At 42.1% G+C, this 14,736-nt stretch overlaps 1 protein-coding gene across 15 annotated transcripts in view; it reads left to right on the top strand.

Annotated features, from left to right (window-relative positions):
- Window positions 1–14,736, top strand: part of eif4g3a (eukaryotic translation initiation factor 4 gamma, 3a) — a 55,975-nt gene that overhangs the window by 7,182 nt on the left and 34,057 nt on the right. For 8 of the 15 annotated variants that reach the window (XM_039798834.1, XM_039798823.1, XM_039798832.1 and 5 more), the window contains exons 2-6: window positions 4,240–4,312; window positions 4,831–4,935; window positions 7,368–7,535; window positions 9,543–9,635; window positions 11,679–11,711. In XM_039798834.1, coding sequence (XP_039654768.1) covers window positions 4,240–4,312; window positions 4,831–4,935; window positions 7,368–7,535; window positions 9,543–9,635; window positions 11,679–11,711 — 472 coding nt within the window. The remainder of the gene's footprint in view (window positions 1–4,239; window positions 4,313–4,830; window positions 4,936–7,367; window positions 7,536–9,542; window positions 9,636–11,678; window positions 11,712–14,736) is intronic. The other 7 variants (XM_039798830.1, XM_039798829.1, XM_039798831.1 and 4 more) reach the window with 2 other exon arrangements.

Below are 14,736 nucleotides of genomic sequence, written 5' to 3'. Positions count from 1 at the left end.
AACAGTAATAGCAGATTACAGTTGACTGAGCTGTATCATCCTCCTGATCACACCCTTGCTATTTGAACGGCTGTATCTCCTCCTGTCTTCCCCTTTCTCTCCCCCTCACACACACTCACAGAACATTAGTGGCTTTACAGTAAGCTAATGATGAAGCAGGAGCCACAGCAGCTCCCCTTCCTAAATGAGGCTTACAGATCACTTTAGAGTCAATGGACAAGGAGGATTGGCTGAAGCTACTTTATGACCTCGTCAAGGAAGAAGGGTCAGCTTGGGCTTGTTTTAAGCTGTGGTTGTGACTTGTTTTAGACCCAATTTTTTACCTTGTCAACAGTAAACCACACGGCCGCCTATCCTTGTTGAGCAGGTAGGAACCCTGTTTGAAATGTGAGCAGCTTGTTGGTGGTCATGTGCTCACAGTGTCGTAAGAAATCTGGGTCCTCAAAATGTCTTTTGAGTTTAAAATGCTGGCGTTATTGAGGTGTGGTTCATTTAGGATTATGTACCAGCAACCCTCCCTCCTCTGTACACTGCATTTTGTTTCTCAGTCTCAGAGAGCGTCAAATATGAATCTTACCATCTTACCATTTTGTCCAATTGGATGCATCGCAGGTCATTTTTCAGCCACACTGATAGCCTCGTTCCCTGAAGCAGTATCCCAGTTGTAAGTCTTTAAGTTGACATTGTGCTCACCCTCTCTCCTCAAGCAGAAAATTAATGAATCAAACTAATGACTAATATCTAATTAGTGCGGTCAGCCACTTTCATGGTTGTGCCTGATACACGCAGAAGAGCTTGACTGAAAAGTGTCCATCTGGTTACCTGGCCACCCATATGGAGAGCTTGACATAAATGATGTTTTACCTCAGGTCGTTTTGTTTTCTCAGTGTGATCACCTGAGTATGGCTGTGCATCATTGTAAGAGCGTTGGGATATTTGTTGTCATCAGCAGACAAATCTTAACGTTGCAAAAATGAGTAAAGAAAGTTAAATTAAGTGGGGAAAATGCATCACATTGCTAGCATGAATGGATCTTCATTCATGCATGTCTCCGTTAGTGAATCTATTAGTTGCCCCCAAAATGTAAAAATGCTTTTACTAATGAAAGTGAAATTATGTTACAGATTTTTTGAAGCAAACATTTTTAGGCACATAAACAGAATTACTTTGCAAGTTGTCCTGAGAGGAAACAAAACTGGATGAGTTTTTCAATTAAACAAGTTTCTTGCTGTGTTGTTTAAATGCCAATTTGCTTTAAAATAGATTTCATGTTTAATATCGCCTTTTGAGTTTCCCCTGAAACGTTATATGATATGAAAGACTATTCTTTTTAAATCTCTTGTTTGTACAATTTGACTGCAGTTGTAAGAAGATCAGGTCTGCCAAAATCCCTGGAAGATGTACATACCTTATTTTACCTGATCATTTTTGAATTTGCTTTTCCTGCGCATGCCACTGTTGACAACAGGCCCTGACCTCCACGTGGCTTTGTTCCTGTTGCTCCAGCAGGATGAACCCTGGTTTCACCTGTGCACGTCTTGCTGCCTTCCCTCAGTCCCCGACACAGTTGCCAACCAGCAGTCATGTAGAGCAGACCGATCATGTTGCCTCACTGTTGAAAGCTCCCCACTCCTGTGACACTTTCTCACCTACTTTGTGCTTTGTGGCATTGGGTGTACCACATAATGGCTTTTCAGATCATGACCGGTAATCGTCAAATCACTGAAAAAATATATACAACGTCTTTCTGGTACTTGCACTATTTGCTAAGATGTCTCCTGTCTGGTGCTCTTGGCAAATCAAAACAAAAGATGAACATTGTAAATACAATTTGCCATAGTACAGTATTGTTGTGCTCCTCCTCACCTAGACTGTCACGTCAGTTTGAGGAGATTGAGCCTTTAATTACTCCTGTGTGTGTGTGTGTGTGTGTGTGTGTGTGTGTGTGTGTGTGTGTGTGTGTGTGTGTGTGTGTGTGTGTGTGTGTGTGTGTGTGTGTGTGTGTGTGTGTGTGTGTGAGTGTGAGTGTGAGAGGTGGCCGTTTTATGTTTTTCCAAATTCCCCGGCAATGAAACAGATCGTGCTTCCTGCGGTGGTTCTGTGTTTTTTCAATCTCAGCCCTCTTTTTTTTTAAATGATTCTTTTCTTTCCTTATCTCCCTCTTGTGTTGTCGTTTACAAGTAGCGGTGCTGGCAGGGGGCCGAACAGATGACGGCCCCTGCAGGCTTAAAGGGCCAGTTTACTCTGTTAGAGCAGCTTGTCGGATAGCTTTGGATAACCTTTCTTCCCACACCTTTCCGAAGTCGGATTAGCGGGGAGTTATTCCTATAACTCTCCCGAAACCTCCAATCTGACATTCGCACCCATTTGCCGGCCTGATTGGCCAGCTGTGCAGAGGTTAGAAAGTATGCTGGGTTGAAATTTTAAACTTTTTTTCATTTGTTACTGTTTTCATTTTGCAACTATCTGTGGCAAGTTTCATGTGAAGAGGTGGAATATGTTAAAGTGAAGCTCATAGACCCGTCAGGCTTTCTGTGTCGGAGCTTTAATGTTTCCTTTGAATTAAAGATTGAACTGTAAAATTATAACTTATTATCACTCGTAGATATATGTACAGACCTCTTTTTTAAGTTAGTTTTGTAGGCTCAAAATTATTTGGGAAGAAGTTTTAAGGTTCTCTTGTCAGAAAGTCAGCAGCCCTTCCCAGTCAGATTGTCTTGAGAAAGAAGCAGGTCTCTCTCTCTCTCTCTCTCTTTCTCTTTCTCTCTCTCTCTGACAGCGTGATTTGTGTGAAGCGAAGAAAGGAAGAAAGCCAGACATTCGGTTTCCCTTAAACCATGTGACCATGTGTGTCTCACAGACAACTGCCTGAGCAGGTTACTAACCACTTCTATGGAACTATTACACATTCCCTGTTTTGTCTTTCCAACGTCTTAGTGTTGTCTCCTTAGTGAGCCTCATTATTACATGTTTCAGAAACCCTAAGGTATTGTTTTTCTTTGACCCATGAAAAGAGAATTGATATTGAACGGAGTTTTAGCTTTTGCTATTCCTTTGCATTAGTCAAATCTGCTGCTCTGTCTGTCTACTTGCCTGAAGTGGTCCGGAAATCCATTTCAGATTTTCCCTTTAACACTTGCAAAACGGTGAAGGTACACAGTGTACTCTCAGAGATGGGGCATTTTGGGCGGGGTGGTTGGGGGGGATCCTTGAAATCAAACTGCAGAGCCATTGTGGCTGAGGAAAGCCCATTGGATCTGAATCCGCTAACTGTTACTGCATAAAAACATAGAAGTGTAGAATGAAGTAATCCCTGCAGAGTGTTTGCTATACGGTAAACTACTAGATCAAGTCTCTTTGTGTAGTTTTGTCAACAACATTTAGACGTATCACTGTCTCTTGCATGAATAACATAACGTATGACAGGAATCTTAGCGGATGAGCTGTCCAAACAGGTTTTTTGGTCTCTGGGGCCATGTTTACACTTGCTTTAAATTGCAATTCTGTGAGCCAAACAAGTGGAAAGCCGAGTGGCGATCAGTTTGACATATGCCGATATTAATGCCGGTCAAATGCTGTAAATAAATTACCATACACAATGCATAGGAGCTCCACTGGCTAGTTATCCTCCGGACAGCGACAGTCTCTTTTCCTTTCTTCTCCCTTTTCCGCCCGGGGCAGCGCGTTCCCGCTCCTGGTGTGTCCGCGCTATTCTCCGACAAGCACTCTTAACAGTCGCCGCTTATAGATGGCCTTTTGTACAAATGCACTCGGGCACCACATGATTAACATCGCGCACCAACATAGCATCAGCGGAACGCACGCATATAGGAAACCTCATGAATTAACCTGCAACATGTCAGCGTGTGTGAAGAAGATAACAAGTTTGCAATATGCTATACTATATTTATATAGTTCTGTTTTATAAGCAATCGATTATCCGTTCAGAAAGTGTTCTATGCAAAATGTAAAATGTTCTATTAAAGAAAAAAGATAGTAAATATTTGTGTGTGCTGTAAAGTGGTTAGAAAAAATTAAATTGGAATCGGCTAAAATCGGTATCGGCATGTCAAAATCGGAATCGGCCTAGAAAATTGTAATCGGTGCATCTCTAGCGTCACCTTGGTGGTCGTTTACTCTTGTACTTAGCGCTGGCCGCTTTTGATCCGATCGCCCAAGACGAATTTTAAAACCGAGCAGGGTCAAGTTGTTTTTTTTCCTTAACGCATCTCTCTCCAGAATCCAACGGGTTCAGCCATCACTGGACGAGCGAATCTTCCCCACACAGCCTGGAGTCGCTGCAGTCTACAGCGTGAGTCACTGCACACAGCCCCTCTCCCAAACATATCCACCTGTATCCTGCACTGCATGTACAGAAAATACACACTTCAGATACAGAATACACACACGTAAGACTCATAGCTAAAGTATGGACTGTACGTAGTTGCACACACTTTGACAGTGATTGTACCAAAAACATACACTCAGTTGCCAGATTATTAGGTACACCTGGCTAAAACTACTGCAGTCTTATGCAACACTACCTTCATGAAGGTTGCAATGTTTTGCTTTTGTCTAAACTGTTTAATAGAGGTGTTGATTTAACGTTGTGGTAATTTTGGAAGCCATTGAACTGCATTGCATTTTCTGGAGAGGCGTTTCTAGTATTTAGTCTACCCTCGCTCACATAAATAGGGTGGACAGAATATTAGAAACTCCTCTCCCAGAACATTATAACCATTTTAATCATGCTCTGATGTAGGCTTCATGCCACCCCAAAAAACATCAACATATGAGGTGATTCTTTTGCTGTTTTTGACCTGACCACAGAGTGCCACAGACATTGCTGTTTTTTTGAGGCAGAGCGCCCAACTGAAGTTCAGTGCAGGAGAAACGCACCAGTTTCCTCCTAAGAACATTGTAACCTTTATGAAGGTAGGATTTATTGCATTCGTTTTCAACTGTAAACCCCTTCAAGTGTAGCTAATAAACTGGCAACTGAATGTGTTTAAGTATAATGTCATAGCGTTTTGGTCCCATGCAAGATGACAGTGCCTATGTAACTACTCACCAATGCTTAGATTTTTTTTATTTTACATTTTTTTAAGTTGTGTCAGATTTATTTTTAAAATGCTAGATTTTTTTAAAGTGTAAACAAATCTATGTGAGAGGTTAAATTGCTTTTACAGGCACCGTAAGCATGCATTTGTGTGTTTTTATTATTACTTAAAGAAATAGGCATGCTTGTTAAGACATAATGCTGTGATCCGACTGCTGTGGAAAGGTGTCACCTCAGGGGATCTTTGCCATTCACTGTCTCCTTCGGCAGTTAATTAACATTTCCTCCATCTGATCTTTGTCATAATAATATTCAGATAATTCTTGTTGTATTTATTTGAATCTGCTCGGGGCATCAACATGTTGAGCGTAGGGCTTTAGGAAGACTATGATCACAGAACAAATCACAAATTTTCTTAGGCTGGCCTCGTCTGAATTCTGGGGGCCATTTATTGTCTCATCAGTGACCCGCCACACCTACTGTATCTCCCTAAAGACAAAAACAAACCCGAAGTGGCATCCTCCCTTCCTCTGAGGACATCACAGTCACCATCTGCAAGCAGGCATTATGCTGTACAGCGATTCATATTGAGCACTGCTGCTTTCAGACCTTCAGTGCTTCGCTGCACCATTCTGGGCTTCTCCTCTGATAAGCCAAATGTGCATTTATCGGAAAGGACAGTGAATTGGTAGAGGGCATTGTAAGATAGTGATTAGTGGCTATCCTATCATTTAAATGTTTACTACAAAAAATTTGAAGATGGGAATATTTATTTCCCTTTTAACCTTACATTTTATTGATTTTACTCGCAGACAATGAACTGAGCTGGCACAATAAATACAAGCGTGGCACCCGCTGAACATTGTAGTGGTCATTGGTGGAAGATATTGGCTTGTGCGTGTCTGTTCGCCCCATGTTGCTCTTATTTTTTTTATCTCTGGCGTTTACGAGCATTGTAGTATACCATAGAATTGCCACTTTGGTTATTTGACACCCCAAAGAAGGTGTTTTCATTGATGGTAACATTTCTGATGTGCAGTAGGTAGCTGCACGTTGCAAAATAAAAGCCAATGTATGCTTAAAAACAGGCTATTCAGCTGTGAGCGTATTTATCCTCTAACACAACAGTACTGGAACCACCGCAGGTTTTATGAGATTATCTAGCTCTGAAAGTTTGTTTTAAGGCGTTCGGCTGCAACAATGATGACACTGGTGGAAATAAACCGTGCCCATGGCATGTTGTTCTCTGCAGTGGATGTGGGGCTTGTGCACTCCTTTTACCCTTCCCCTCATGTACAGCTCCTATACAGCCGCTTGCCTCCCCTCCCCCATCCCATCACTCTGTATGTCCTCAGAATCAGTCACCCGCCTGAAGCAGAGCAGGCTCCTCCCCTGGCAACAGCGGCTAGATTAGTTGCTTTATCCTAGGTCATCTGAGGGAAGTGGGCCACACATAGAAGATGGAGAGATGCAGAAGGGATTGGTGCTATAGAAGCTGCTACAGAATACTGCCTGCTGTGCCTGTAGATTTGAATGTAATGTCATTTTCAGATGTTAGTTTGTAAACGTTAGCGTTGCCGTTGGAGCCGTAAAAGCTTTAACGGTCAGGGTGGGTAGAGATTTGAAAAAATAAAAATGAATAAAAGGCCCTGGAGAGAAAGGTGGCTTTCCCAGCTTTCCAGGCTGTCTCAGTGCCTCCTGCAGCATCCTGTCTCATTCCCTGGTGTGTCAGGCTTGCTGCAGCAAGAAGCGGCACCTGCAGTGGTGCCAGCCCACAGCTGCAACAGCCAAGGCCCATCCTGCCACAGCACAGGCTAAGAGCCCAGTCAGATATCCTTTCTCCCTGACACTGCTCACTCGACTGGCACCCAACCTCCGCCCTTCGTTGGCCCATGTTGACGAGGCTTATTTAGTTGTATCTGTTGTATCAGGTGCACCCTATTTATCACAGATGAGTGGGATTGTAATATGATTACTTGACCCAGTTTTGCCATATGAGGCCCAGACATACTTGCACAGTATAGTTTGGCACGGCAGGCTGCAGAAGAGGCCAGAGCCCATCTTAGGCAACCCCTGCAGACTTCAACACCCATCCACAGCACAGGTCTTCACCTCTGCAAACATAAAGGGGCTAATCCAAGGGTTTTAGCTTAATTTAAATTCCTCGGCAGGAGGGAGGACTAATGACCAGTGGAATCCTGCCTCTGCTGTTCCTCCTTTTTAGATGGGTTTGTGTGTTACATCAGGCTGATATAATATCTCGTCTTGTGTATCTATCTGTCTAACCTTACTGTTTTATGTGATACAGGTACCCAGGCATGCTGGCCCTCCTTACACTGCTCATGACATCACAAAGGGACACCCTAACTTGGCGGGCACCCCGCCCGGTCATGCACACTCCCCAGCGCTCTCTCAGGTATCACTACCCACAGCTTCCCCATATCGCTATCCTAAGGGCTGGGAGGCAGGCGGAGGGGTGAGTTTATCACTGTGTCTTCTGTCAACCTCTCTGCATATTGATGTTTGATCTGTCAATTTGTCTCCTTGCTTTTTATGACTTGTGTTCAGGCTGGGCAACACTAAACTAGATAACTAGAATTTCTCATTTCTCGATATATAAACATCGTGAAAAATATCCACATAAAGATATTGTCATGTACATGTCTAAATTAAGGTTTTTCTTTTAACCAAAATTTGTCACATTGTAAAACTTTGGATTTTTTGTTAGTGATAGACCGATTTTATCGGCCGGCCGATATATCGGGCCAATATTTGCATTTTTACGTATATCGGCATCAGCCGATAAGCGGCTGCCGCGTTCGCCGATAGTTTTTTCCCACCATTATTTACAGACAGGTGCCCACAGGCAGCTCTGTGTTGCTGGAGACGCTGCAGTTCACATGCAGACCATGCACTGCCCCTCCCCCACTAGCAGAGTGCTAGTGGCAGGGAGGGGTCTTAAATTACAAATCAAGCACTTTATGTCAATGGCTACTTTTCAGGTTTATTGTTTTCTCAAATTATTTAAATGAGTTGACAAAGGACATTTTGTGATGATGATTATATCTGTCTTATAATATGTCAGCAAGCAATGCATCATCAAGGCTGTGTTGTAGATGTTGATGAAAGCCTTTTACCCTTGCACAGTTAACCATATGCAGGGCACCCATCCATATGATGCACATTGCACACATAGTTTGGGTGATATGAATGTAAGATGATTGCAGAAGTGACACTGATCTGTGTTTTGTTTATTATTTTTAAAGAAATGGCAGAGCAGATTCTGAAAACAAATCCAGTGTGGCAGGGTTTACATTTTTATGATGTAAATTGAGGGAGCAAAAGCAGTATCTGCTCCAAATATCAGCTCAAGAAAATCGGCAGCCCGTATCGGTCATCGGCTAAGGCTGATGAAAAAAAATCTGCATCGGCACTAACAAATCCATATCGGTCGATCCCTAATTTTGGGATTTTTAATCCTGCTAATGGTCTGGAGGGGGCAAGCCCAGTATGCATGTGGCAAAATGTGGACTAAGACTATTGGAGGAAAGTAGAGTACCTGGAGGAAACCCAAATGTAAAATTTTAAAAACCAGGGGTTGGAACCCCGGAACTTCTTGCTGTGAGGTTGTGGTACTAACCGCACGGATTGAGTAATGTTTTGATGTACGGGCCAACGGTCACTGATCAATTTTCTGGTTTGTCAGCTACTTTGTACAGCTGCAAAAGGTTGTGTCACTGTGGGAGTAACATTACATTGTGTCCGTTGTATTGGTGAAACCAAGCCACAGGAGTCACGACAGTTATGTCAAAGGACACCGCTATTTCACCATTAGGTTATAATATATGATCATTTGCTCCACCTCAATTCAGAATGTGTAGGGTTGTTTTTACATAATGGAGCCAGATCTATGAGCATGCAGGTAAAAGAGGTCCTATTCTGCTCTCGCTTACAAGCATGTTAACTCTGTGACTCAGCTTCTCTAGAAGTATGTGACCATGCTTGCCAGGTCTCTAGTTGTTCCACTTCCCACTGTTACAGCCTAATGGCCCACTGCCTTACCCTAAAGCATCCCTACTCTCTCTAGCCTTCTATACATAGTCTTGTCAGCCAGCACAAACTTAAATTATCACCACCATAGCAGCAGCAGCTTGGAGAGGAGTAAGCAGATCTGCTTAAACCGACCTCTGCCTAGCTCCACTGCACACTAGATGAGGAAAGAAGTAGCACAGGATTTGCAGTCCTTGAGGGTACCAATTATCTCTGCGCAGCACATAAACTCCAATCGAAAACGTTCTCCCAGCAACATCCAAAGCACTGTATGTTAGTTAAGTTTGTTGCTGGTGTATTGTTAAGATTACAGCTGTTCTGTGAAATGTCTTAATGAAGTGACTAGTGACTGATTTCCGCACACATCCTGGTCTGTATATAATGAACCTTTCCCTTCATTGTCTGTCTATCTTTCCCTTTCTTCTTTTGACAGTCTCCATACAACCCTGGACAAAATGCTGGTTCCGCCCCTCTAGTGTATTCTCCCCAGACACAGCCAATGAATGCACAGCAACAAAGTCGCCCGGTGAGTGTCTCTCTGGTCTTGGATTTACAGCACGCCTGCCTCCAAGTACTCAGACAGTTTGTGGTTTACTGTGACTGATATTGAAAGTTGGAGTAAAATTGAGTCAGTGATAGAGGGTCCTGGTGTTTAGATACCACAAAGAGCTCCAAAAATGTTGACCGATCTCAATGTGCTCATGGCAACGAGGCACTTTTAATATTGGCTGAGGTCTCCTTAAAGGCCAACTTCATCTGCATTTTTTTTTTTGTTGTTGTTGTGTTTTTCACATGGGAATGCCCACTAAACTTTAGTCCAGCAGTGACGTGGGTTACCACAGTAAGCTAGTCAATAAGTTTATGAATAATCTTAACGCTAGTCATAGACATAACGGCAACGAAGTTAAGTAATGTTTCAGCAGTACATATTTCTCTCTCAAAGCCACAAGACTCCTTTGACAGAAACAGTCATTTTACCTTGCAGAGCAACGGAGTTGCTACCCCTGCCTCGATCAGATAGTTTTTTTGTTATTGTGTGACTTTCTGATCTGAACTAACGTGGCGTCCACAGCAGTACATTGATTAGCTTCCCTGCTGGTAACGTTTCTCTTGTCCGCTTCTCCAAACTGGGGCTGTACCGACTGCCATCTAAGTTACTGTAGGTAATACACTGACGATGGATAAGAATGTATCTAGCAATGTCATCATCCAGAAATCTATGTCCGGTCATGTGGGAAAGAGTTTTTTGAAGGGCTTGGGAAAACATTTGACACTAAAATATACATACATTGACCAAAATATGAATATTTGGATTTGAATACACAAGGAACACTGCTGGGAAGCTACAAAAACAATGGACTTGCCTTTTAAAGGCCCCTTATAGGCTTGCAGTGGTCGGTGGTACTGTGGGTGGATCCCAAGTCTCTTATTTGATATCTCCTTGCTCCTCGCTGAAACCGGTAGTCGTTCTGGTCCGCCTTCGTCAAGGCCGTCTCAAAGCTCTTATTCCTGCCTCGAAGATCAAGGATCGAGGAGGGATTGAGGAGGGATCGAGGAGGAGCTATGAGCGAGGATACACAAGAGCAGCCTTCCCGGAAGCTGTGCAGCTGAAAGCCGTTGTTAACTCCACCCACACAGCTGACAAATTCACGTAACTCTTCAGAGGAAAGGACGTCTCATCCCTCTGAAGACACATTTCCTCGTTTCCTCTCTCCTCACATGATTTCCTCGAGGAAGAGAGGCAAGTGAAGGAAACGTGGATGTGATTTAAGGACCTGGGATGTACCCTATATCAATGGTGGGATATGGGACATGAGTCTACACTGGTGTCATTTTTTTCCCTTTTGTTATGGTTTGAGCACGACATAAAAGTTACAAGGCCATTCCCTGTGTTGATGTTATCTTTGTTTAAAATGTTTGTTTGAATTTTAAATGTAAAGGCAAGCTGGTCTGTCCAATAGTGTTTTAGTGTAGCCTAAGGAAAGCCATGTAAAAATCGCTAACACCTTTCATGAAAATCTCCCACCACAACAAGCCTAGGAAGACATTTCCAATATTATATTTACTTTGCCAGTATTCTCTGTACCACACACACACACACACACACACACACACACACACACACACACACACCCACCTAGTAAGCATTATTTATTAATCTTGCCTGGCTCCTGCCCAGCCCCCATCAGTAGAGCAAGACTAACACATACGTAAGTCTTGTTTAAACTGTGTAGTTACAGTGGTAAGGTTTGCCACATAAGAAACTGGAAATTACTTTACTCCCACTACAGTATGCTTCACGACATTAAAATATTCCTTTCTGTGTTTGACAGTTTGGAATCTTAATATCTAACCTATGTGGTATTTAAAGAAGCTATTTGGGTCGGAGTGCTGCATCTTATGCCATGTCTCTTTTAAAGCTTTGTTGCTCTGTGGTTGAGTACTGTTTTTAAATCATCTGCCCTCATCGCTCATCTTATCTCTGTGTCTCTCTTATGCTCTTTCTTCTCCCTGCTTTACCATCACTGCTTCAATCTCCTTGCTGGACCTCTCCTCCCTCCCCCACCAGTTTGCTACGGGCCCTCGACCAACCCACCATCAGGTAATTTACCCCCGCTGAACACCCCTCCTGCTCCCTCTCTTGCATCATCATCATCAAAGCAGTTTTTGCTGGTACCTGCTGGCATAGGGCTGTTTGTGGGGCGTCTGCTGTTCCTTAAAAAAGTCTCTGATTTGAAAGCCTACAAGTATCTTGGACACAGTTAAAAAGGTTTTCATTATCATGGGATTTTTCTGAGCTTGCTGCTATTTAATCAACATATCCAGCCAGGTGCACAGAGCAGTTTCCTGACGGTGTGTTTTTGCCCTATTCATGTTTATTTTTATGGTGAGAGAGATCTGAGTTAATTTCACGAATTAAATTGGTATTTAATAGTGTTTATCAGGTTTAGATGTAATAAAGCTTGTGGGTATCCTTGGGCTCTAAGCGTAACAAGTAACCCTTTTTTTGCACAGGATGTAAATGATTGTGATTCTCCCAGCCTCCCTTACAGTTCATATCATTTTCTGAGTGATTATAAGGAATTTAACATGATAGAATTTTGATCTTCATTACATTTAACCAAAGAGGAAATTACTAGTCAGTCTTTGATTATATGTGTAAACGTTGCACTGGCATTGTGAGCCCATGGTGTTCTGCTTATTGAAGAAAAATAAAGAGAAGCTACATTATAGGATAAACTGAGTCACCAGGCGAACATCCGGTCAGAGCAAGCTCTCTTTCAATTGCATCTATCACAATTCAACAATAACGGCTAGCTTGGGCCAATGGTTCTGGACACACTGCAGGGCATTTCCATGTAGCGTTAATACTGTATGCAGTTCATTAATGTGTAACAGGATATTAGGGAGTGAATATCAGTTCTTGTTTTCCTGAGCGGCTGACACCAACTTTTCATTTAATTATAAGTGTTTTGATAGTGAATCAGACATTTATTTCCTTTTATATTTTAGGCACTAGTATAGTTGATCCAAATGTAGTAGAGACATTATTTGCAATCAGACTCATGTTCAAGGATATTTGGCTGTATTGCAGATTGCTTCATGCCAACAATGAGAAAAAGAGATATTGTTATTTCTGTGCTTGCGTACAGTACAGGCCAAAAGTTTGGACACACTTTCTCATTCAATGCATTTCCTTTTTATTTTCATGACTATTTACATTGTAGATTCTCACTGAAGACATCAAAACTATGAATGAACACATATGGAATTATGTACTTAACAAAAAAGTGTGAAATAACTGAAAACATGTCTTATATTTTAGATTCTTCAAAGTAGCCACCCTTTGCTTTTTTATTAATAAGGGAAAAAATTCCACAAATTGACCCTGACAAGGCACACCTGTGAAGGTAAAACCATTTCAGGTGACTACCTCATGAAGCTCATTGAGGGAACACCAAGGGTTTGCAGAGTTATCAAAAAAAGCAAAGGGTGGCTACTTTGAAGAATCTAAAATATAAGACATGTTTTCAGTTATTTCACACTTTTTTGTTAAGTACATAATTGCATATGTGTTCATTCATAGTTTTGATGCCTTCAGTGAGAATCTACAATGTAAATAGTCATGAAAATAAAGAAACACATTGAATGAGAAGGTATGTCCAAACTTTTGGCCTATACTGTATATAAATCCGTTAAGCTTTCTTAAGTGACAACACCCTCATGAGGCTATGGTCTCATTTGATTTCAGTAATTACACTAAGGTAGTGCAATTAGTTTTATTTTTCTTTGGGTAATATTTATGTGAACTAGATTTCTTCACAATCACATGTTCAAGCCAAATACAAGATGGACACAAGGGACTCCAATAATTAGTCTTTTAAGATGCTCATTATTTCACGTTGCTTTTTTGAAAAGGTATATATAATCAAGGGGTAATTGTAATTAATAGTTTTCATGATTAAACAAGACAAGTAACCGTACCAGTGGTCAGGTAGACTGTAGTCAAGGAAAGAGTTAGGAACAGCTGTGTGGACCGGCTGCAAGTGCAGTGTTTCTCCTACCATTGCCCCCCCCCCCCCCATGTATTCCCAAAAAAATGGATGTTCGAGATAAAGCTGTTTTCACACATACAGGCAATTCACTTCTTGTTCCTCGCCTTAAAAGTTCAATTCATTTAAACGTATAGGCTGGCTACATTGTACGCGTAACGTATGCGGAGCGGACGTTTAAACTATATTATATACTATATATGACTACTATATTCAATGAAACTGGCTACACCGGGCACCAGAGCAGTGCGTAGTGGTGCGTATGGAGATCTACTCTACAAGTGTAAAAATAGGACAGTCTTCTATTTATATTTTTTACACAGAAATAGATCGTAAAGCGTCATTATTTCATTTAAATTAAACTAACGATATACTGGAAACGACTTAATGACTGCACGTACGGCACATACGATCTGCTAATGTAGGTCAATGTAGCCAAAGTCGTCCTGTCCCCCCCCCTCCCCCTGGAAAAAATCCTAGGGGAAACACTGAAGTGTGTGTGTTCATGACGACTGGTATCATTAGATTATGAGCGGCATGTTAATGTGTTCATGTCTGGCAGTGCAGTATTTATGGTGCTGTTTGTTTATTACCTTGTGGATCCTAAGAGTCTTAGACATGTCTGGGAGCTGACATTAAGTCCATGTGACTTCCTGTTGTCTGATTTTCTCACCATATTGATTCATGCAGCTGCCCACTTTGAAGATTGCTGTGTTATTCACACCCCAACATGTACCTTGTGTAACTTGTTGTCTAACATCCTCACCTTCTGGATGCTTCTGTGTGGACACATCTTAACAGACTATTAATAGTATGGTGTCAAAGTGTGTCTGTCGGGTGTGTTTGCTCGCGTTAGTGTGTACACACACAAACACAAATGCATGCTCTGGCTGTCACAAACTGGCGCTGGGATCTCTTGTGCCACCACGGAAGTGGAGTCGGAAAGCAGATGAAGCCGAACAGTGGCCTTTTATATCAATGGTGAAAACGGCCATTGTCCCACTGAAACAGACTCAATGCACAGTAAAGGGTACACACAGATCAGAAAATGAATTAATTTGGCCAAAACATAAG

The sequence above is a fragment of the Perca fluviatilis genome, chromosome 4 (genome assembly GCF_010015445.1).
Source record: "Perca fluviatilis chromosome 4, GENO_Pfluv_1.0, whole genome shotgun sequence".
Taxonomy (NCBI): Eukaryota; Metazoa; Chordata; class Actinopteri; order Perciformes; family Percidae; genus Perca; species Perca fluviatilis.
This window is presented reverse-complemented; position numbering and strand designations above follow the sequence as displayed.